The sequence below is a fragment of the Ambystoma mexicanum genome, chromosome 1p (genome assembly GCF_040938575.1).
Source record: "Ambystoma mexicanum isolate Mex_15411 chromosome 1p, UKY_AmexF1_1, whole genome shotgun sequence".
NCBI classification, from domain to species: Eukaryota; Metazoa; Chordata; class Amphibia; order Caudata; family Ambystomatidae; genus Ambystoma; species Ambystoma mexicanum.
In genome coordinates, this window is record NC_090921.1 from 512,391,180 (window position 1) to 512,413,053 (window position 21,874).

Sequence of the window (21,874 nt, forward strand, 5' to 3'; positions counted from 1 at the left end):
GCAACACACTGAAATAAGTACTTGGAGACCAGAGGTAGAAGGGTATTTGCATATAATGAAAGCATGTATCCAAAACCGCCTGGGTGGACCTCTCAGCTCCCCCCAGGCCGGCAACGTCCTTATATACAGTTTAGGTGGCTACCCCAGTCCTAAACCACATTACTCATGTCAAAGGGGATGCCTGCGGCCTGAATCTGGGCCCATGTATGGTGTGTAGCAATCAGAGGCCAAGCGATAAAAGTGTCCAAGTTCTTGTAATGGACTGTTTCCTGTGCACAGGCCACTGTGGCCTTGGGTTCTGGTTACAGCTTGTTAGGCACTTGCTCACGCTGTGTACATTCTCTCAGAAATGGTTTCCCATCCCTGGAGGCATGACGGTCACGTATTCCACAGCCACAGTGACCTTGCCGGTGCCAGTTCCCATCTCCTCCTGCGCAGGGCCTCTGAGAAAGTAGAAAAAACACATAATTAGATCCCGTAGCACAGTGATCCACCACTTACCCAGAAATTTAAGGACTGGCTTTTCATCCAGAGGAGACGCAGCTGTCGGGAGTGGAGAGCGCAACTAGTTATTTCTCATATGGACGGCGGTGCAGTGGTGAGGGAAAGGTGGGAGACAAGACAACACAAGGTTACAAGGAAGACTGAAGTGGGAAACACACAGACATTTTTTCAAATTAACACATTTTGACTATTGCGCCAAAAGATACGGGGTGCTTCCTTTCTGTGCCCGACTGCTTTTTTAATTCACAGTTCTTTTTTCTATGTAGGAATTTCATGCGTCATAAATGTGCAAATAATATAATTAGGGTTTGAGCGAAATTGAGTAATACAACTTGATTACAAACTGTAGCCTATACAATAAGGCGGTTGCTTGTGAAGCAAATGCAGAGCGCGACACATTTCGAAATTAGCCATGATTTAAACCATTTGCATGCATTTGTATTTGGTTCAATAAAATGCATCGTTGTCACAACAGCACAGGCAGGGGCATGCCTCTGTCTCTGAAAACCTTTACTTTCTTAAATGTATTCTCTTGTCACCCTATGATGTGAAAGGGAACTGTTGAGTTCTAATTACATACCTGCGTTCTTTCTTTAGAATGTCTCTTCAGAATGTTATGTCCACACGGTTTAGAATTGTTTTCTTAAGAAGTTGAGAGATGCACTTGGCGATTGAACAGCGGGGAGCTGCGCTCTTCAGGTTCAATTAATAATGAACTAACCTGCCTCCATTTCGGACTCCTTTTAAGGAACGTATTACCCAATGCAGTGGTCGTGCACATCAGAAGGATGAAAGCCTGTGTCGGCAACAGATTAATCAACCCACTGAGCTATCTTTCCTAATGGAGATACTGTGCTGCATAACAACATTTCCTATTTCCTTCAGCGATGCAGGTCACCAAATCTATCCCCTTAAGACGAAGCTATTGAGTGACTGCTTACAGTGAAAGATGAGATAACACCTTGGTTTAGAGTCACTCGAGGCCATCTGCGCAGGTGAACCAGAGTTCCAAAGAGACACTAGGCAATACCTGGTGCCCCCATGAGTACTTTCAGTGTTACTTGTGCTTTGGTTGTCGTGGAAATCAAAGTGGACGGTGAGGAAGAAAATGTAAGTCAAATACTCTTTTGTTCTCGCTGGGCATTTTCAAAACAGTTCTTAAGCGGTGCCTCTTGACCAGTGTGGGCACCACATCGTATTCATTTAATTCAATTCTGATTATTTTGAGATTTCAATTATAAGGAGAAAAACGAGTGGAAGAATGTAGCATAAGGTAGTACCTGATAAACTACTGAAACCTGATGTGGGGGCACAGTGAGATGTTAGACCAACACAGCCATGTATGTGGGCGTCCACAATTGAAGGGGCAGCCAGTTCTTGAAGTCTTTTTTTCACAGGAGCCATTTTAGTCGTAGCCAGTAGAGGACGCTCCTCAATCAGAATTGTAGGCAAATTAAGTTTTTCTCTTCAGTATTCCGAGTCTGAGGTATTTGCACACCACACGACCTTGAGAGCTTTCAGCCCAGGGCCATGAAATAGTTAGAAAACAAATCGCATCTCAAGAAAATCACGCATTGCTGGAGATTCGCTCTCAGGACTACATGGCGTGGGTCTCTTCCTCGGGCAGGTTTCAAACAGCCATATTCCCCTTAATAGGGAGGGAGTCAAGACGGGAAGGAGGATGCTTGTGGGAGGGAGAAACTTCCACTGCAATGTGCTGTCAAATAGACTCCTTACCCATTCTTTTTTTGTGGCACTTTGCCCGGGGGACAGGAGAAAGCACTGGATGTGGCAATTCTTAGGCTCGTATCATTAGGTCCACACCGCCGCCATTCCCCACCCCACCTGAGACTCAGTGGCCTGCTCCCCACTGTCTCCCCCCCCCCCCACGCTGCTAATTGCCCACCCTCACCAGCTAACTCCCCGCTCCTTTTCCTCTGCTTCCCTGTGTTCTTCTCCCTGTGATTGTAAAGCATTTTGTTACTTCCGGAAGCCACGCTATTAATAATAATAATTATTAGGAGGCGTTTTCCTGCATACAGCAATTATCGCTACCACGTGCGCCCAGGCTAGGACTCTACCTCATTATGAAAGGTCTGCCAGCACAGGGTTACCCCGTGTAGATTTCCAGAAATACTGCAAGCATCATTTCAGGCAATCTCCATACATTCGTTTTCAAGAAGGCTGTATCCTTTTCTGCCCTTGTTTTGAGGATGCAAACGTGTTCTTGACAGTACCGCTACCGTGCATTTGTTAGTAACGCAGAGACAGGTCAGTGCATTGCAGAAGGTGTGAGAAGCGGGGCACGCTTTTTTCACCTCATTTTGGTGGTCCTCCTAAAGAGGTTTCCCATGAAGTGAAAAGTTGCATCCTTTCACTTCATGCAACAAAGGCCTTTGTTGGGGGGCGTGAGGGGGGCGGTGGGAGATAAATGCTGGAAATACAGCACTTACATTGCTGAACTCCACGTGCGTGTAGTGGAAGGGTGAATACACTGGTTCCCCATAAGAATGGGGTTAGTCTCTATTCTTTTTAACTTCAAGTTATAGTACAGCTATACATTTGACTTTGTATAAAACATTCAATAGTTCTTGACCAGAAGAACAAACTTCATATTTCTAAAATGAAAACAATTAACATAAAGATAAAATGTTATAATCTGTACCAGCCAAACAGTCCTCCGTTCCCAATAACTAATACCCCGTATCCAGTCGCGACTTAATGTGCGCCCATAGCCTAGTTAGATGGTAGATCCGTGTGTTGTCCCCATTCTGCCTCTGCATTGGTTTGGCCCAACATCTGCCTGAACGCCAGTTGTGGTATCAGCCGGTCTGGATCACCGGGAAATCAAAATGAGGCTGTAATGGATCAAAAAGCAACCCCAAAATGGAGCATGTTTGCAGAGGTGCGGTGAGCCAAGTATCCAGCCCCGCACTGCAGCTAGTTGGTCACGTCCCCGCACTGCAGCTAGTTGGTCACGTGGTATGAGGCCCGCAGTGCCCCAAATCACCAAACCAGAAATCGCTATCATGCCTCCAGGGCATTATCGATTCCCCTTCAAGGCATCCTCCAGGCCTCACCCATAACTGAACCTAGGTGTGAGCCCTAAAATACCTGTGCACCAAAATGCATCTCAATGCTGAGTGCTGCTCGCGCTCCTCCGAGAAAGCCCTTCCTCAAATCACCCGAACCAGCAACTCGCCATGCCCAGGTGCTGCATGTACATACAGTTCTGTGAGTATCACGTGTCTGATGATCATCCCAGAAAAACCTCAAACCTCGCGTTCTATAAAGCCTCCACGGCCTCGCTCCTCCCACCAGGAGGCGCCTTGACTGCAGTGTGCTATACAGATGAATTCATCCATTACATACGACTGGCTCCACCTTAGCCTGGCTGACTTGGCATCAACTCTGGCATGCCAGTAATATTCCTGTCTCCCCTCATCCACCACAATAGGTAAATTCAAGCACGACCGCATGGTCACCTACCTTGACATGGTCAACATCTTGCGCTGCACTCTCTCTCAACTTGCTCACTCCGCTGAAGCTTTATTGAATTCAATTCTGCACTGTCCACGCCCCCTTCAATGATCACATGACTCCCCCTTGAACCCACGTCCTCAACCATGGAACTCCCCAGCCACCCAACTGCTAAAGACAACCATGCGTTGCTGCTTACGCTACTGGCGCAAAGACTACCCCCCATGTTCCTTGGTGCCTACAAGAGCTCTCTCTCTACTGACCCTCGCCACAGCTCTCAACATAACCAAATCCTCCTGTTACTCTAACCTTGTGTCCTCACACTAGTCACACTCTCACAAACTATCCAGGAGCAAGGCCATTCTTTTCTGCCCTATGTATCACTTTGTTTCCTCCGAACTTTCTGCTGATGACTTCGTCTCCTACTTCTGCACTAAAATCCCAAGAATACTGGACAGCCTGTCCATCCAGCTGTCCCTGCCGCCCCTCCCTCATTCTCCCCTACCCCCATCTTCCCCACACTCTCCTCTTCATCGAACTTCTTCCCCACGCCCCCCATTGAACGTGTACCCCTCCATCCCTTTGCAAACCCATTGCGCAATCGACTTGATTCCTTTGCACAATAAATTATGGAGTTTGCACCAATCACCTCTGCTCACCTCTCCACCTAATTCAACATGTTTGTTATCCCAGCCTGGTACAAATCAGCCACAGTAATACCTTCCCTAAAGAAACCAAGTGATGACTCATCATTCTACAGACTTGCCTCCTTTCTTCACTACAAGTCCTCAGGAGGGTTGTCTTCCAACTCATAGGGCCTCATTACGACCCTGGCGCTCCCGTAATGAAGGGTGCCGGTATGGGACCGGCACCCTTCATTACGGGAGCGCCTATTACGAGGTTCCCTTTGCGGGACCCGGAACAGATGTCTGGTAAAACCAGACGTCCTTTCCGGGTCCCGCGAGGGGAAGAGGGAGCTAATAACGGGCCATTTGTAATGTGCCCGTTATTACCTCCCTCCCCATTCCCATTGAGCCCTATGTGGGCTCAAATGGGAATGGGGAATGGTTCCTTCAAGGAGGAATTACCGGGTCCTCCAATGTTGGAATGACTCAGTTTTTCCCCATTGAAGGAACCCGGTATTGGAGCCCGGTATGGAGACAGCTATGGCGCTAATAGCACCATGGCTGTCTCCATACTCGTAATGAGGCCCAAAGACAACTACCTCGAGGTATGCTCACTGGCTGGTCCCCTCCAATATGGATTCCAACCCAAACACTACACAGAGACTGCTCTCATCCACGTCATCAATTCTCTTACCCCTGCCCACCTCTCATCTCTCCTCCATTCTCATCCATCCAGGGTCTTACCCCCTTTTACACTGTGGGTCACCCTTCCCTCTATCAAACATTTGCCTCCTTGGCTTTGAGGACACTGCACTGGACTAGATGTTATCTCTTGGAAGGGTCCTTCCACATCTCATGGGGCTCTCGCAGCTCTTCCCGACACCCCTCCCACTGGACATTCCTCAAGGTTCAGTCCTAGGCCCACTTCTTTCCACTCTGTACTCCTCCTCCCTCTGAAAACTCATTTTCTCCCTTAGCTTTATATATCACCTGCTGATGACACCCAGATCATCTTCTGTTTGGCTCGTGTAACCTCTGAGGCCATATCCCCCACCATCCGTCACTGGATGGATCTATGCTGCCCCGTGCTCAACTCCTCAAAGGTGAACCTACACCTTTAATTAGTCAAACTTCCAAAATCATCAACAACTCTCAAATATCATCAATCAAGATTATGCTGAGCAATTCCCTGGGATGGCCAGCCAACCACCCGCACTTCAATGGTGCACGAGAACTAACCCAACCCCTCTCGACAGCCCCTACAAGCCCCCCCCATCACAACCCCCGCCCTGCGGAGGCAGGTGACCTCAAGTTTCACACTCATGTGGCGAACCCCAGACCCACTAATAGGCCACTATTCCTACTGTCACACCACACCCAGAACTAGACGCTTAATCTCGTCAACCGCATCCTACCACCGATTCCTGTCAATGAAATGTTATGACTTATTTTCTGGGCACAACGCTGTCTCTCCTCTGTTGCACTGTTTCAATGCCAGCTGCTCTGCTCCTCTGTAATGCCTTTTTGTTCCTTTTGCAGTTGTTGTGTTTAATTGTGTTGTCAAAACTCAATAAAATGATATTTTGAAGGGGAAAAAAATGTAAATCGTCAATCAATGAGATTGCACACATTGGGCCTCATTACGCAGTAGGCGGTAAGGGATTACTGGCACCGGTAAGGGCACTGGTGCTGGTAATCCCTTACCACCCTATTTCGAGGTCCCTTAGCGGGTCCATTCCTTAGCGCCTGGTTTTACCAGGCGTTATGGAAGGGACCCATTAAGGGACTTCAGAGCTAATAACGGTAACGCAAATTGCAGGACTGGTATTAGCTCCATCCCCATTCTCATTGAGACCTATGGGGGCTCGAATGGAAATGGGGAATGGTTCCCAGAATGGGGATTTACCGGGTCCTCCAAGGTTGGAATGACCCGGTAAGTCCCTATTTCGGGAACTCGGACCCGGAATGCGGTAAGGGGGTAGCCATAGTGCTAATAGCGCCATGGCTACCGCCTACCGCGTGACGAGGCCCATTTCATCTATCAATACATTTCAGATCCTCCGAAAACTACAGGTACTTCTGCTAATACGATTGAACAGTTTTAAAAGAGAACGTTTTAGTCCCACACAATAAACATTTCTACAAAAAATCCATCATCTCAAATTTACAAAAGTGTGATTTACAATCTGGTATTCATTAGGCCAACCAGATTCATGAAAGTTTCTTTCTCCCTGCCTCCAATGCCAAACTGATGCTACCCTTTCCCACCTCTTTCACTCCTGTCCTTATCACCCTCTAACCCAGGGCTCGCAACCTTGGGGCTCTCTTTGACAGCGACTCTTCCAGTTCATCATGGCCACTGCCACAACAGCTAGACTCAACCTCCTGAACATGAGAAAAATATGCCCACACCTCACGCACCACCCAACCAAAACATGTATAACTACTCTTGTGCTCGGCAAGCTGGACTACTACGTGAGGCTATGTTGTAATGTGGCTTGGCGTTGCAGTGTTGTGAGGTCATGAGCTGGTGGAATGTGAGGGTTGGAGTGTTCTTAGTTGACCGTTGGGCTTAGACTGAGAGAGAGAGCTGTGGTGTATGGGTGTGGGGGCAAACCCAGTGTTTCCCTTCTGATGTCTTGTCATCTGTGTCCCCTAGCATCCCTTGTGCTTATTGATGGAGTACAGGACCAGGACAATAAACCATCTTATAACTTACCTTCGGTGTCCCGGATACCTACTTTGTTACACTGGCGACGAGGATGGGATGGTAGGTGGATTGCCTCTCCATCGGCACTGCTGGGTGGGGTACAGCACTTGAGGGACACCACCCCCGTGAGGTCCCCCACACCCAGGCAGGTCTGTGTGGAGTTGGCCCGCCGTGCGCAGTTCGATCCCTCTTTGGTTCTCCGGGAAGGTCCGTGTCCGGAGTGCCTCACATGGTATGTGGGGCAGCGTTTTGCCGTCTCCGCCAGTTGGAGCCAAGGGCGGCAATTGTCCGATTTATGGGTGGCGGCGCTGCAAGTCTACAATGGGCTGGTGCTCCTCTGACCAGTAAGGAGTCGAGCGCGGTTTCGGTGTGCAGCCAGTGTCCCGGACTGAGAGCAGACCTCCAATGCTGCGCTGCCCGGTGTGCCGCCGTCGGAGTTCGGACCTGCACCGCCGTGTTCCCAGTCAGGAAGGGGTGTGAGCGCGGCGGCAGCGGAAAAAAGCGTGGTCCGCTCCACCAACTTGGTGCAGGAGGTGTTCCCGGAGTCTCTCTGGACGGGGAGCGGGTCCGATGTTGCGGCGGTGAGGGGAGGAGCGCCTGCAGCTATTGTCTTGGGGTGGACTTGTGCCCTTTCCCCGACACCTCCATGCTGGTTGAGGGGAGTTTGTGTCTGGCTCTGTGTGGAGCCTCCGTGCTGCGGGGTCGGTGGCCCAAGGAAGAATGGTGACGTCACAGCAGCCCTGCAGGTCCCGGGCCAGTCACGTGAACCGTGGCTGTTTGGCGTTTCCATGGATGTGCCCTGAGCTCTTGGTGTTGCCATGGAAGTCCCCCGCGCTTGCAGGGCTGCAGGTAAACAGGAAGCCGTCATCCATGAAGTGGGGCACATCCTTGACGTCTCGCTTGTGCACTGAAGTTCGTGGCTGGCATAAGGATAAAACTGGCCTTAGTGGAGTCAATAACTACAAGCCCGTACAGCACGTTCCGTGCAAGGATGATATCAACTGCTGATTCCCGAATGAGATGTAGGAATTTTCAGAGTTTTTCCAGCGAGGAGCTTGGCTAAGGGGATCTTGGTCAGGTTAGTGTTTTGGGCCGTATGCGTGAGAGTGTTGTTTGTATATGTTGTGGCCCACGTATAAGATTAGACACAAGAAGTCCCGGGGTGTAAAGCCAGGGGTGGCGTTGCTGGAGGCTGCTGCTTGTTGCCTGTGGTGTCCTTTGTTGTGGCCTTCTGTGGGAGTAGGTACCCTGCATAGTCTTAAGCCCTAAGTTATCGGTGTGGTGGGTGAAATTCTAATGTTGTTTCATAAATTACTGATTTGATGAACACGTTACTATACCAGTCCGTGGTGTTCCATTCAAGGGGAATGAACGTCGTTCCTACAAGATGTTAATTCAAGAGGTTAGGACTCAGATCTACTGGTGAACTGAGTATGTGTACAAGAGTTTCGTGCAGCGTGACTTCCGTCACATGGAACATACATTTTCAAGCAGTGTGCGGTCCGAGACCTACCTTCGGATGAACTTGCCATTTCAAAGTTGTTTGCACCTATATTTTGCTGTGTTTATGTAATGTTAGCGGCATTTCACAGCTTTGTATGGGTAATGTTGTGTGTGTTGGAGTGTGGTGAATGGGTGCGAGTACAATGGAGTAGGTGTACGTGTGGGGTCGCATGCTTTAAGACTACATTGGGGTCCATAGTGCCTGGTTCTAGTGCCAGGGTAGGTCGCTATGTCTGTGTGTGAGGGCGCGCGTTGGAGCACGTTTAGAGCGGGAGATTTTGTCATTTCCCATAGAGCCCGGTTTTAGTGTCGGTGTTGATCGCTATGTGCATGGGGCGTTATATGTATGTGGGTTATAGTTTACTTTCCGGGTGTTAACAGAGTGTGTATATTAAGTGTTGGCCAGTGAGTTTCATAGTGCTTGGCCTGTGTGCCGAGGTAGGTCGCTATGTCCAAGGTAGTATTTATCTGTTTAAATAGGGTTGGTCAGTGGAATTTCATAGTGCTTGGCCTGTGTGCTGAAGTAGGTCGCTCTGTCCAAGGTAGTATTTATCTGTTTCAATAAGGGTTGGTCAGTGGAGTTTCATAGTGCTTGGCCTGTGTGCTGAGGTAGGTCGCTATGTCTATGGTGGTATCTATGTGCCTGATAAGTGTTGGTTAGTGGAGTTTCATAGTGCTTGGCCTGTTAGCTGAGGTAGGTCGCTATGTCCAAGGTAGTATTTATCTGTTTAAATAGGGTTGGTCAGTGGAGTTTCATAGTGCTTGGCCTGTGTGCTGAGGTAGGTCGCTATGTCTATGGTGATATCTATGTGCCTGATAAGTGTTGGTTAGTGGAGTTTCATAGTGCTTGGTTTAAGTGCCGAGTTTGGTCAGTATGCCTGAGGATGTATTTTAGTTTCCTTTTGTTCTTAGCGCTTGGTGTAGGTGCCTAGGTAGGTCGCTATACATAAAGGAGTATTTCTGTTTTGTTGTATGCCAAAGTTCTTTTGGTCAGTGGTGTTTCATAGCTCTTGGTCTTAGTGCCGGTGTGGGTCGCTATGGTTGAGGGTGTTTTTCAGCTTTGCCTGTGTTCCCATAGTACCTGGTTTTGGACCGGGGTAGGTTACTGTGTGGATCTGATGTATTTCAGTTTTTCACCTGATTTCTAAGTTGGGTAAATCAGGTTGTCTTGCTGATGGTGCCCAGATGTGGTGTAGGTGAGTTGGTAAAAAGGTGAAAATGGCCAATGGGTTCGTGGTTGTGGAGCAGGATTGTGGATGGGGTTTCTGTTGTGGTACTCCAATTAGAGTTGTGGTTTGTGGGTCCCTCGGTTGTAGTTGGGCATTTGTTGTTGCTCCGTTTAGGGAGCGGTTGGTTTGTGCTCAGAGGGGCAGTTCTGAGACTCCGGGGGGCAGACTGGAGTGGAAGGTGTTTGGTGCGCAGGAGGGTAAGTTGGTTAGGTAGATGTGTTAGTGTTCTCTAACAATAGTTGTCTAGGGGTGGCAGCCCTAGGATCCGAGGGGCAGCTCGGGACAGGCGTAAGTGCAGTTTATTGTTTTTAGTCCTCGAGGGTGAGAGTCGAGGGGCATGGGTAGTGGTGTCTTTGAAGGTCGTGGCAGGTTGTTGTCATGGGAGTGAGTGTGCCGTTGGCAATTTTCTATGTGGACCGGTTGGCCTGTGAATGGTTCCTTATGCGTGTGGTTCCTTATGCTTTGGTTTGCCAGGGGTTCTGGGCATAGGCGCCCGCTGTGTGCGGAATTTCTGGTGCCATGTTTGTGCTTTGGATGATTGGCGTTTGGTGCTGGTCACCCTTCCCTTTTTCACTCTGTTCTATTTCCCTAGGGAGGTAGAGGTGTTGTAATGTGGCTTGGAGTTGCAGTCTTGTGAGGTCATGAGCTGGTGGAATGTGAGGGTTGGAGTGTTCTTAGTTGACCGTTGGGCTTAGACTGAGTGAGAGAGAACTGTGGTGTATGGATGTTGGGGGCAAGCCCGGTGTTTCCCTTCTGATGTCTTGTCATCTGTGTCCCCTACCATCCCTTGTGCTTATTGATGGAGTACAGGACCAGGACAATAAACCATCTTATAACTTACCTTCGGTGTCCCGGCCACTGCCGCAACAGCTAGACTCAACCTCGTGAACATGAGAAAAATCTGCCCACACCTCACACACCACCCATCCAAAACATGTATAACTACTCTTGTGCTCGGCAAGCTGGACTAATACGTGAGGCTACTTCTTGGTCTACCCCCTCCACTATTTTGTTCCCCTCAACAAAATCCTCAACTTTGCTGCAAGCATCCTTTTCAACCTACCCGGATCCTCCCCCACCTCTACCTACAGTCACCGCGCTGCGTGGCTTTCCACGCAAAATCAGCCTCTCCCCTTCCTGGTCCCCATCTATACATCCATCCACGGCATTGTCCTTTACTACCTGGCTGACTGCATCCCACTTTATTCATCCTCTCGAGTTCTACGCTCTGCATTTCTTCACAACTTATCAGTCCCCCATTCCCATATACCTCCTGACACTTTTCTTTACTTGCACCACCGAACTGGATGTCTCTTCCTCTTGCCATTAAAGCCATCAACAAGGCTAAAACCTCACCTGCTAGCAATGGAAGGTGCCCCCGTCCGAACTCTTCCACCCTCCTATCCAAACTATCCGCCCCGACCCACCTCTCTTAAAGCTGTCCTCAAGACCAGTCTATGTAGTTAATAAATATGTAAATACCGGCTTCAGGCTGTCAATATTAGAAATATTTACTCTCAATCAAACTATGCACTAGTGTTGAGGTGCCTGGCTGTGGGATGGCCTCGGCACCCTTCTATTGCCTACTTTGTTCGAAATGACTGCCTGTTCCCTATTTTGACGAAGCGTAATTGATGTAAAATGTGCTGTTTTGTCCCCCAACATTTATACCACCAAATGTTTAAACAATGCTGCCATATCTTTGAGGAGGAGGAGAGGGGTGGGGGGCACTGAATAAAAGAGTGTCTTGTGCTCGTTTTTCTTTCCCAATTTTTAGGAGGTCAAATGGGTGTTCCGTCTGCAGTGTTTGGTATAAACTCTTCCTCTATCACTGATTCACTCACTGATACTCATTCATTGGTGACTCAGTGACTAGTTGCACACTTATTATCCAATCATTACCTTACTTTCATACTTATTCGTTGACTCATTCCCTCACATATTCCCTCATCATTCACTAATTCATTCAGTTATTTCATCAGTGTCTAATTCTCCCACTAACATTCAGCAACGGACTCCACTCACTCATAATGCACTTGCTCATTGATTTTCACAAACCGTTTCATTTACTCATCACTGAACAACTACTCCACTCACTCATTTTCTCATTCGTTACTACTCCACTCACTAAATTACTCAATCACCAACTCACTTCACTCATATGTGCAATAGTTAAGTTAAACAAAAAACGAGAAAAATCACATGACAAAAATATAAGTTCTGCTTATTTATAGTAAATTATTCCTTTCACTACTTTAAAGTAACAAACGAAAAAAGACAGCATTTGTAGGAAAAATGCCATTTCAAATTAGGCCACCAGAGGGGGGTGAAGGACTGTTAGTACATGTCTTTCAGTGAAAAAGAAAGCTAAGGTGAAACTTGCGGGCTATAAGAAAACTCCGAGCCATACCCGTTCTTATGGCCTGCAAATTGACTAATGGGAAAGGGATATTCACCCACCTTGGTTCTTATACCAGTAATTGCAGACCTCTTTTCCAAAGTGATCTGATCTTAGCAAAAAAACAAATACTGAACTGGAGAACAAGTAGAGGCCCGAATTGGGCATACTAAGAAAGCCCGTCCAGCCTTCTCTGCCATCAGTATTTATCAATATAGGGGATGCTAGTGTACAAGCACGTGGAAATGTTCTCATATTCCGATCAAATGCAGAGCTATTTTATCCTTGGACAATGGTGTCTTCTTAAAGACTGCACCCCATCCTCCTGTACCTTCTTTAGTTATCAGCCCTCAATAACAATGAGTGGATTTCTGTCGCGAGTGCCTCCCTGTGGAATCTCCCTTCTAAGCACATCAAGAAGACATGATCAGTTCAGCAGGAAATGCAAACTTGGCTCTCCCACCAATCGTCCATCTTGGTTTGCTCCAGTAGGCCATAGGTATGAATCTGTCACCCCCGGGGCATCTTGGCGTAGGTTTGATGCCTTACAAATATCCTCAGCACGCCATGAGAAGGCCCTTGACTGCTGGCTCCAGGAGGCACAAAGCTCCCCGGTCAGCCTCCTCTGCTTCCTCTTAGTGATTCCACCAAGGTTTGGCAGACACCGGCACGCTCCATGCGCTGGCCTCACCGTAGTCTGTGAAGTCCTTGGCGTTCACCTGCACTGTGTGTGTCATCTTGGGCCAGATCCCTTTCAGGACTATGGAAGTGCGCTCATAAGGGCCCAGCTGTGGAGGTAAGCACAGAAAAGTGAAATGTGTAGTATGATGACGCAATGGGCACATTCATATCGTGGCGGCGACCCGAAGCCACCTTTTTAGAAAATATTTTACCTAATGGAGATTTCACCTAATGCATTTCATAGAAAAACCTTTTTTATATATATAATGCAAGGGGAGTCACCCTGCATACCTCCTCACCCCTCCCTGTCCTAACTTATACCCTTACCCCACACCCCACTTATTATGCACTACACATATACCACTTTACCTACCATTTCCGGTGAAATAAATTCAGTGACTATGGTGAAATCTCATTAGGTAAAATGGTATTCGGTTAAATCTATGGTAACGGGGTAACATTTCAAAGCACATCATTCAAAAATTACTTCCCACAATTCTTAGGCAATACACCTTTCTCTTTAGAACTGATTTCAACCAGCGTGAAGCCTACATTTTATTTACATTTCATATAAAAACATGGATAATCGGTTGACATGTGCATGTGAACCTTAACTCAATGAAATGACTCAAATAGACCAGTTATCCTGCTGGTAAAACTACGCTCAAACTAATCGTCGTAGCCTTAAAAAAGAGCAACGAGGTACACGAAACAGCTTTCAAAAGGTAACTTATGAATGAAAGGACAAATATCTTACCTTAACAAGTTGTGCACAACACAGATTACAATTTAAAGAATTATACCTTTGTAACTACGGTTAATTTAAATGCTTTGGACTACACTTTACATCTGAATAAAACATAATTACAGGATATTCTATATATAACCCTTATCAATTCTGCAACCTGTGCAAGTGTCTCTTGGTTAGCACCGCTCTACTCAACATGTGCACTGCTGTGGCAATAAGCCTCGAGCCGGCGTGCCATTACTGCCTAAGGTAATGCCCAGTGGCCCATAGCTAGGCGGTAATGGCCTGCCAGCGAGGGGCCTATTTCCATTAGTATTCCAGGGTTTTTAGCCCTGGGATACTAATGGCGTTGTTATTTTTTCTCAATCAGCTTTTGTTTTGCCGGTTGAAAAAAACAGCGCTGCAGTACATGTTCATTGTACAAAGACTAGAACATGCATACTGCTTTATTACTATGAATCAACAGGGTGCCATTTTGGGCCAAGTTGATCTGTAATAATGAATGGAGAGGTGAGGAAGCTGTCAGACCCGGCGTGCGATGCATGCAAATGCGTACACGGGATTACAGATGAAGAACCAGGTAGGGATGTAAGCAAAGCCATGGCCAGAAATACAATTGACTATAGTACATTATTGTCGATTGTTACAGGAGGAGAATAAGAAGTAAGCTGCGAGTAGAAAGCAGGAGGAAGCGAAGTTAGTGCAGAAATAATTGTCAAAACTAGCCATAGAGGGAGCGGTATTGACGAGTGGTGAAGGTGTGACGACACAACGGATATGAACAGTGCAGAAAGGTAATGTAGTGTACCCTATGGATCAGAGTGGGTAACACTTTTGGCCAAGAGGGAGAGGGAATGGACCTAAGGGGGGATGAGGTGGATTTCAAAACCCTCAGGGAGTAGGGGGATTTAATGACGGACAGCTACAACAATGTTGGAATTGTAGGAGGATGGGACATATGACCAGAACAAGTAGGGGTGGCATGCAGCACAACTGACAACTGGCAAACTCCAAGAGGGGTATAGGCTATGTTCCACAATACAATACAAAACCTTGGGAGTATTATGCCCAAGATCACATGCAGAATCAGACATATGTGCCGCAAACACAGCAAACACAGCAAGCTCCATTACAAATGTAACCGCCACAAGGGCAACCACAGCAAATGCCTATGCAAACACAACAGATACAAACCTAGCAAGCACAGACACAACAGGCCTGGTACTACAATGGAATACGAACGCAGGAGTCCTGCAAACACCCACACCTAGAATAGGGAGTGTGACTGTGGTAGGAAGAAATCCTTTCACAGGTACAGGGATGAAATTGTATCCACAATAGGACAGCCCGCAGAGCAACTTGATGTGTTCAGCACTATCAGTGACACCGGACCCCCAAGAGGAACCAAGGGTCAAAGTAATGATGGAAGGCAAGACATTTCTGTTCCCTGTAGACACTGGAGCAACATGTTCCTGTGTCCGTGAGGGAAAATTCCCAATGTCAAGCATTGCCATGAATGCGCAGGGATTCTGTGGGACAAAGAGCTTAGTTCCTTTTACAGACGAATTACCAATCTCTATACAAGAGCACAATGGAAGTCATTACGACCTTGGAGGTAGCCATGATGCTATTTGCGGCATGGCTACCCCCATTCCGGGTACCGGGTCCGGGTTCCTGGAATGGGGAAATACCGGGCCATTCCGACCTTGGAGGGCCCGGTATTTCCCCATTCCAGGAACCCATCCCCATTCCCATTCGAGCCCCCATAGGGCTCAATGGGAATGGGGAGCATGCTGACAACGGGCCCGTTAATGACAGGCCCGTTGTTAGAATGCTGGTCTGCTTGCGGGACCCGCTAAGGATGCCTGGTAAAACCAGGCGTCCTTACCGGGTCCCGCGAGCAAACCTTGTAATGCGGCAGTAGGGGGTTAATGGGGCCGGCAGCTCTACTGGCCCCGTTAACCTCCTACCGCGAATCTTGTAATGACCCCCAATGTGTCTATGCCATTATTGGATTCTCAGGAGACACCGGTTAACATATTAGGGCGTGGTTTGATGACAAAACTTAATATGATGATATCTTTTACTGACAAAGGAATAGTGTGCTCCACTCCAGGGATACATTATATGAATGTGAAAGAGTTTCCATCAGCCTTTACAGGACAGAAGGCATGACGAGGAGTCCCTTTAGATCTAGAAGTATTTTTGTATGGAGTGACTGTTTTATTAACGTGGTTACCCAGGTTGGTAGGTAAAATATTGAGAATGCCCAAAGAGTTTTTGTTTAGACCAAAAATACCTATGGATGATGAAGAAGGACAGGTTATCCCCTCAGAGTCAGAAGAAGCAGTGGTCAGAGAAGACAGGTGGTTGTCCATAGGACAGATGATGAGGGAAGAGGATTGAGAGCAGTGATAGCCCTCAGTGAAGGATATAGGTTGACAGACTTGACAGACAAGTAGCTTTTGGGATGATTATTCAGATGATGTGTTAGTATTTTTCATATGTCTTACTTATTAGATTAAAGTGGAGAATGGAACAATACAACAGAGAATCACAATGGTGAAAAAGAAACCATCATTCTTCCAGGAAGATTTAGAGGAAGTGCTCAATATTTTATGGACTAACAGTCCATATGATGTGGGTCTATTGAAAGGAGTAGGAGCAGTTAAAATTAAGCTTAAACCAGGAGCTATTTTACCACGAGCAAAGCAATATCCCATGTCCAGAGAAGCGGATGAAAGTATATTTGAGACTATTTCTGCTTTAATGAAGCAGAGAATATTGGTGCCATCTGAGTCCCCATGTAACATGGTTGTTTACCCAGTGAAGAAATCAACTGGGAATTCTTGGAAATGTATTCAGGATTTCTGTCCCCTAAACAATATTGTTGAAGCAGAGTTTCCTTTAGTTCCAAACCCTGCTACAATGTTATGCAACATCCCATCTAAGGCCAAGTATTTTACAATATTGATTTAAAAAACGTGTTCTTCTCAATTCCTCTTTATGAGGACTCACAAGATTGGACTTCATTTTCATGTAGAAATATGCGCCTGTAACATACTTGTTTGCCTCAGGGGTACTCTGAGTCCCCCTCAATCTTTAACAGAGTCCTCCAGATGGACCTGGGTAATGTACAGCTTGAGAGTGTAATAAATCAGTGCATAGATGACATATTAGCATGCAGCGAGACAGAAGAAAGATGCAGAGAAGACTCAGTTCGAATCATGACCATACTAGCAGAAAAAGGTTACAAGGCGGACAAGTAGAAGCTACAATATTGTCATGTCGAGGTCCCCTATATAGGACAGTTAATCTCTCAAGAAGGGAGAAAAGTGACACCAGAAAGAGCAGAAGCAATTATGAAGACTTCAGAACCTAAAACAGTGAGGCAAATGCAGCAATGTTAGGCCTATGTAACTATTGCAGGGCCTAGGTTTTCGAATCCAGTAGATATATTTCAAGCAGCACAGGTAGACACAAGTAAGATAACATAGACAGATGAAATGGCTGAAGAATTTGAATAATTAAAAAGGGAGATCAGTACAGCCCCTGTGCTAGGAGTTCCAGATTATCATGAATAATTGTATTTATTTTCCCATTCAAATGGAGAAGTCATGACAGCAGTCCTTATCCAGAAAACCACATTAGGACATGGGCATTAACCATTGGATTACTACAGTGGGATTTTAGATCCAGTTGTGATAGGGCATTACCCTTGTGAACAAGCTTTAGCTGCTGCCGCATTTGCTGTGCAAAAGCTTCAAGTATTACAATGGGGTGTTCTGTAACATTATTTGTTGAGCATGTATTATTTGCTATTTTAGAAAAGCCTAAAAGTACATTGACTACACAAAGAGCATAAGGGTATAAGGTAATTATCGCAAACCCTGCAATTAAAATTGTTGGATGCAGAACAGTAAACCCAGCAATATTCGTAGCAGAACCAGTAGGGGAGGATGATTATGTACATGACTGCACAACATATACTGGATTTTATGATGACACTCCCTGTGTTAGAGAAAATGCTTTCAGGAGGGGGGAATTCTCTTTATTGATGGTTCTTCAAAATTTGATCAAACAACTGGCAAAAGGCCCTTGCATTGCTCAGCACAGGCTGCAGAATTAGTGGGTCTTATCACCGCACTCCAATGATACGAGGATGCGGAAGTGACTGTGTACTCTGACTCCAACTATGTGACATCATCTGCACATGCAGGTTTGTCATGCTGCAAAAGGAGGGGCTTCTTCCGTGCAGGTGGCACTCCAGTGCAACATGCTGCCCTATTGGATAAACTGATTGAGGCATTAAGACTCCCATTGACTATCGCAGTCGTAAAATGCACAGCGCATACTAAAAGAACAGACATGATTTTTCGCGGAAATGAAACTGCAGATTGAGAAGCCAAAAAGGCAGCATATTTCACAAATATTTCTGATTTCGAACTAAGAAGTATTAAACAAATGGCGGGACGGTGTATGTTGGTAAAGGAGGGCTTTAACATGCTGTCTATTATTCCGTTAGTTGAGATACAAAGTCGAGCTTCACAGGAGGATCAAGACTTATGTAGAAAACAGGGGTGTTCTTTATCCCCCACTGAGGCAATCTGGAGGCAGGATGGCACTGGAAAACCAGTTATGTCTCTATCTTTATTGAAGGTCGCGCTGCAGACGCTACACTATCCCACACATATGACTCAAGAGAGTCTTGCTGCTACAATTGCAGAAAATTGGTTTTCACCAAATTTGTTAGAACATGTGTCACAGTTTATTGTGAATTGCATCATGTGCCAGAAATGTACTGCAGGGCACATTTTGTGAACAGTGAGAGGAGCAATCCGTAGACCCAATGGCCCATTTCAGCATCTATATATAAATTATGTATATGCTGGTCGTGGTATGTCCCTTTTCCAGATGCATTGAGGCAGGTGCATGTACACACCCTGGTGCCACATGCGCTGCAAAGCTCCTTGTGCATGAGGTGTTTCCAAGATTGGGTGGGTGTGAGATCTTGCAGTCTAACAATGGACCGCCTTTTGTAAATGAACAGCCCCTGTAGGTAGAGAGATTTCCCCGATGATTTAGAAAGGTCTTCGTCAGGACAAATGGTAGTTTCTTAAACAGATCTTTAATCTTTTAACCCCTTGTATGTAGGACAATCGTATTCAGTAGCCAAGAACAGGGACAATTTTCTTATTGGTAAACCGCTGCATCAGGCTGCTATTTCTTACTCTTGGTCTCTGAAGACCATCATTCACTTTTGCCGCAATCCTGATGCAGGATGCCCGATGTCTCTGGACACGTCAATGTAGCTAGTCTCCCTCTTTTCGGTGCAGTCCTCAAGTGTATGCAGAAATCTGAAGAAGTGCTGTTCCTCAGGTGCAGACGCAGGACGCAGGACGCCGAGTTCTAATCTGAAAAGCATCTACGCTAAATACGAGGGGTTAGAAGATTAAATATCTGTTTAAGAAACTACCATTTGTCCTGACGAAGGCCTTTCTAAATCATCGGGGAAACCTACCAGGGGATGGGGTTTACCTTGGAACAAATAAGCCCAAACGCAGTGCATTGATATAACATCTTTATACACATCCAGTCCAAATAAAATCCTGTGGGGATAATGGACATTCAGTACCTCATAGAGACGAGAAAAATCCGTGAAGAGATAGGGGCACAGGATATAACAAGGGCGAGGTCCCTGATGTTGGAACATCAAAATCATGTGAAAAATGTGAACACATATCTTTTGTGAAAAAGTCTTGTTTGAATAAGAAACCACATTGAAAGTGCCCTGTTCTCAAGTTTCTCGACTCGCTCTGTTACAAGATGTTCAGTAACTAACGTGAACATCTAGAACTTCTTTGTTGTTGCAGAGTCAATGATTCCATGGCATAATAAAGATGCCACCTTTTGTATACTAACCCATGTAGAATGAGATTGATTGTTGACTGTCATTGTGAAAACTATGCTGTGTTTTATGATTTTTAAACAATACACTTTGCACGTCGGAAACTTTCAGTGAAATAAATAAATGTATAGTTTATTTCATGAAACCATGAAGGTTTGGAGTCTTGTCTATGCCCATTGTAACTGGTTTGGGTCCAAAAACGGGTCGAATACATGTGAAGGAGGTAGTCTGTGATTCCTACATATATTACGAAAATTGAATCCTGACAGAAGCAATAACTATACTGACAACCATGCACACGAAGATGGAGGATGAAGTTGATGAGACGGCAGAAGATGACTGGTTTTCGTCTCCATTTTTGTGGATTGCAACTTGGCTAGTGTTGGTATTGCTAGGATTCTGTCTTATAAGGATCATTAAAGGACAATGCAAGAAGACAGCTAAGAAAGCTATTGGGATGAGGATAATGATCGATGTGAACAGTGACCATATACCCCAGACTGAAAACACCACCGTGATAAAATAAAGAAGAGTTTGCTGGCCCACCTAGGCATGAATTTTTATTACCCAAAGGATCATAAGAACTATATTGGACATTGGGTATTCTGTCAACCAACTGGAGAATGCTGTCATATGACAATGAGTGTGGATGAGCATATAAAGAATGCAGGTGACCCGAGGGGGGGTGACAAAAGTATGGATTCAGAAGAAACCAAAGTATGAAGAGAAGATGAAGACGATTGAAGAGGAGGTGGTCGAGGCCTCAACCAAAGGGTGGAATGTAGAGGAGCAGATGGACACGTCATACCTAGTACCCGCCCCCTCACCTCATCATATTGGAACAGCAGGAGAAGAGCCCTATGTGGCTCACCAGGTATTGTCCCAATACTGCATCAAGTGTATGAGAGACGATATACACTCAAACAACCGTATCGAATGTGCCCCTGCACTGAAAGGGTGGAAAGATGTCTGCACACACTACTGGACATTGTAGAGCTATAGGTGAAATCGGACGGGGGCAGAGTGATGTCATGAAGGAAAGAGATGTAGACTCACTAAAACGATATGCAAATACTTAAAGGATAAAGATGTAACTGGGGTGATAAGAGAAACATGTAATCATCGAATACAAAGAAATCATATGCACCAAAGAAATAGGTGAGGAGAGATGAAGTGAATGCACATACACAGAAACTCAAGGTAGCTGAGACATATAGAAGCTTGCTGCAGAAGAAAACATAACGTGGCTAAGGCGGCCATGAGAAAAAGATGGACATCAGACTTGTGTTGAAACCAATCAAGCTACTTCAGAGACAGACCAGGGCTGAGGAGTCAGGAGATGCTGGAAAACCAGCATTGTGTGAGAAATAAAAAGGAGTCTATTGGCCTGTGATCAAGGATGCCACATCAAGGAATAATTGTAAGGCACACAGGGAGTCAAGAGGATAAGCCATGTAGTGAGACATATTTCTCTTAGATTAAGCAAGGAAGAAAACATCTGCAAGTGCCAAGTATTGGACAATCAAGGATGTGAAAAGCATATACAAGGAAGAGCAACCAAGTCTCCAGAGGGCAAGAGGAGTAATGACACCCAACTTGATTGAATCAAATAGCACTAAATAAAAGGACGAAATTGACAAAATCGTGGTCTCCTCACATGTGACTCAGAATTTGAAAACAAGAGCTACTCATTAAGCACTAGACAAAGATAATGCGGTACCTACACTTCCTTGAAAGTTCCAGAACAGAGAACAGGCTGCAAGGTGAACTATAAAAAGGAAGCCTTGGCTTGGGGCCTGACCGATGAGAGTGGGCAAGTGAGTAGTAGTCTGACGTTTCTCTCTGCACCTGAGTTTCATTTTGCTTATGTGCTTCTAACAAGCCGAAAGTCCAAGATTGGGAGATAATGCCAACCAATCAGAGGGTCTATGTAGCAACATGTTGCAATGTTGTACCGCCCAACCCGCTTCTGTTATTCTGCTGTAATCTGTATATATGTATTTAGAGGTGGTTCAAGGGGTGCCTACTAGATATGGGGCATCCAGTGATATTACTAATACTTATATGATATATAGGTACATAAGTTC

At 46.0% G+C, this 21,874-nt stretch overlaps 1 protein-coding gene across 1 annotated transcript in view; it reads right to left on the reverse strand.

Moving 5' to 3' along the window:
• Nucleotides 1–12,266: 12,266 nt before the first annotated feature.
• Nucleotides 12,267–21,874, reverse strand: part of EBI3 (Epstein-Barr virus induced 3) — a 117,823-nt gene continuing 108,215 nt past the window's right edge. The window contains exon 6 of the mRNA XM_069649385.1: nucleotides 12,267–13,238. Coding sequence (XP_069505486.1) covers nucleotides 13,086–13,238 — 153 coding nt within the window. The 3' untranslated portion in view covers nucleotides 12,267–13,085. The remainder of the gene's footprint in view (nucleotides 13,239–21,874) is intronic.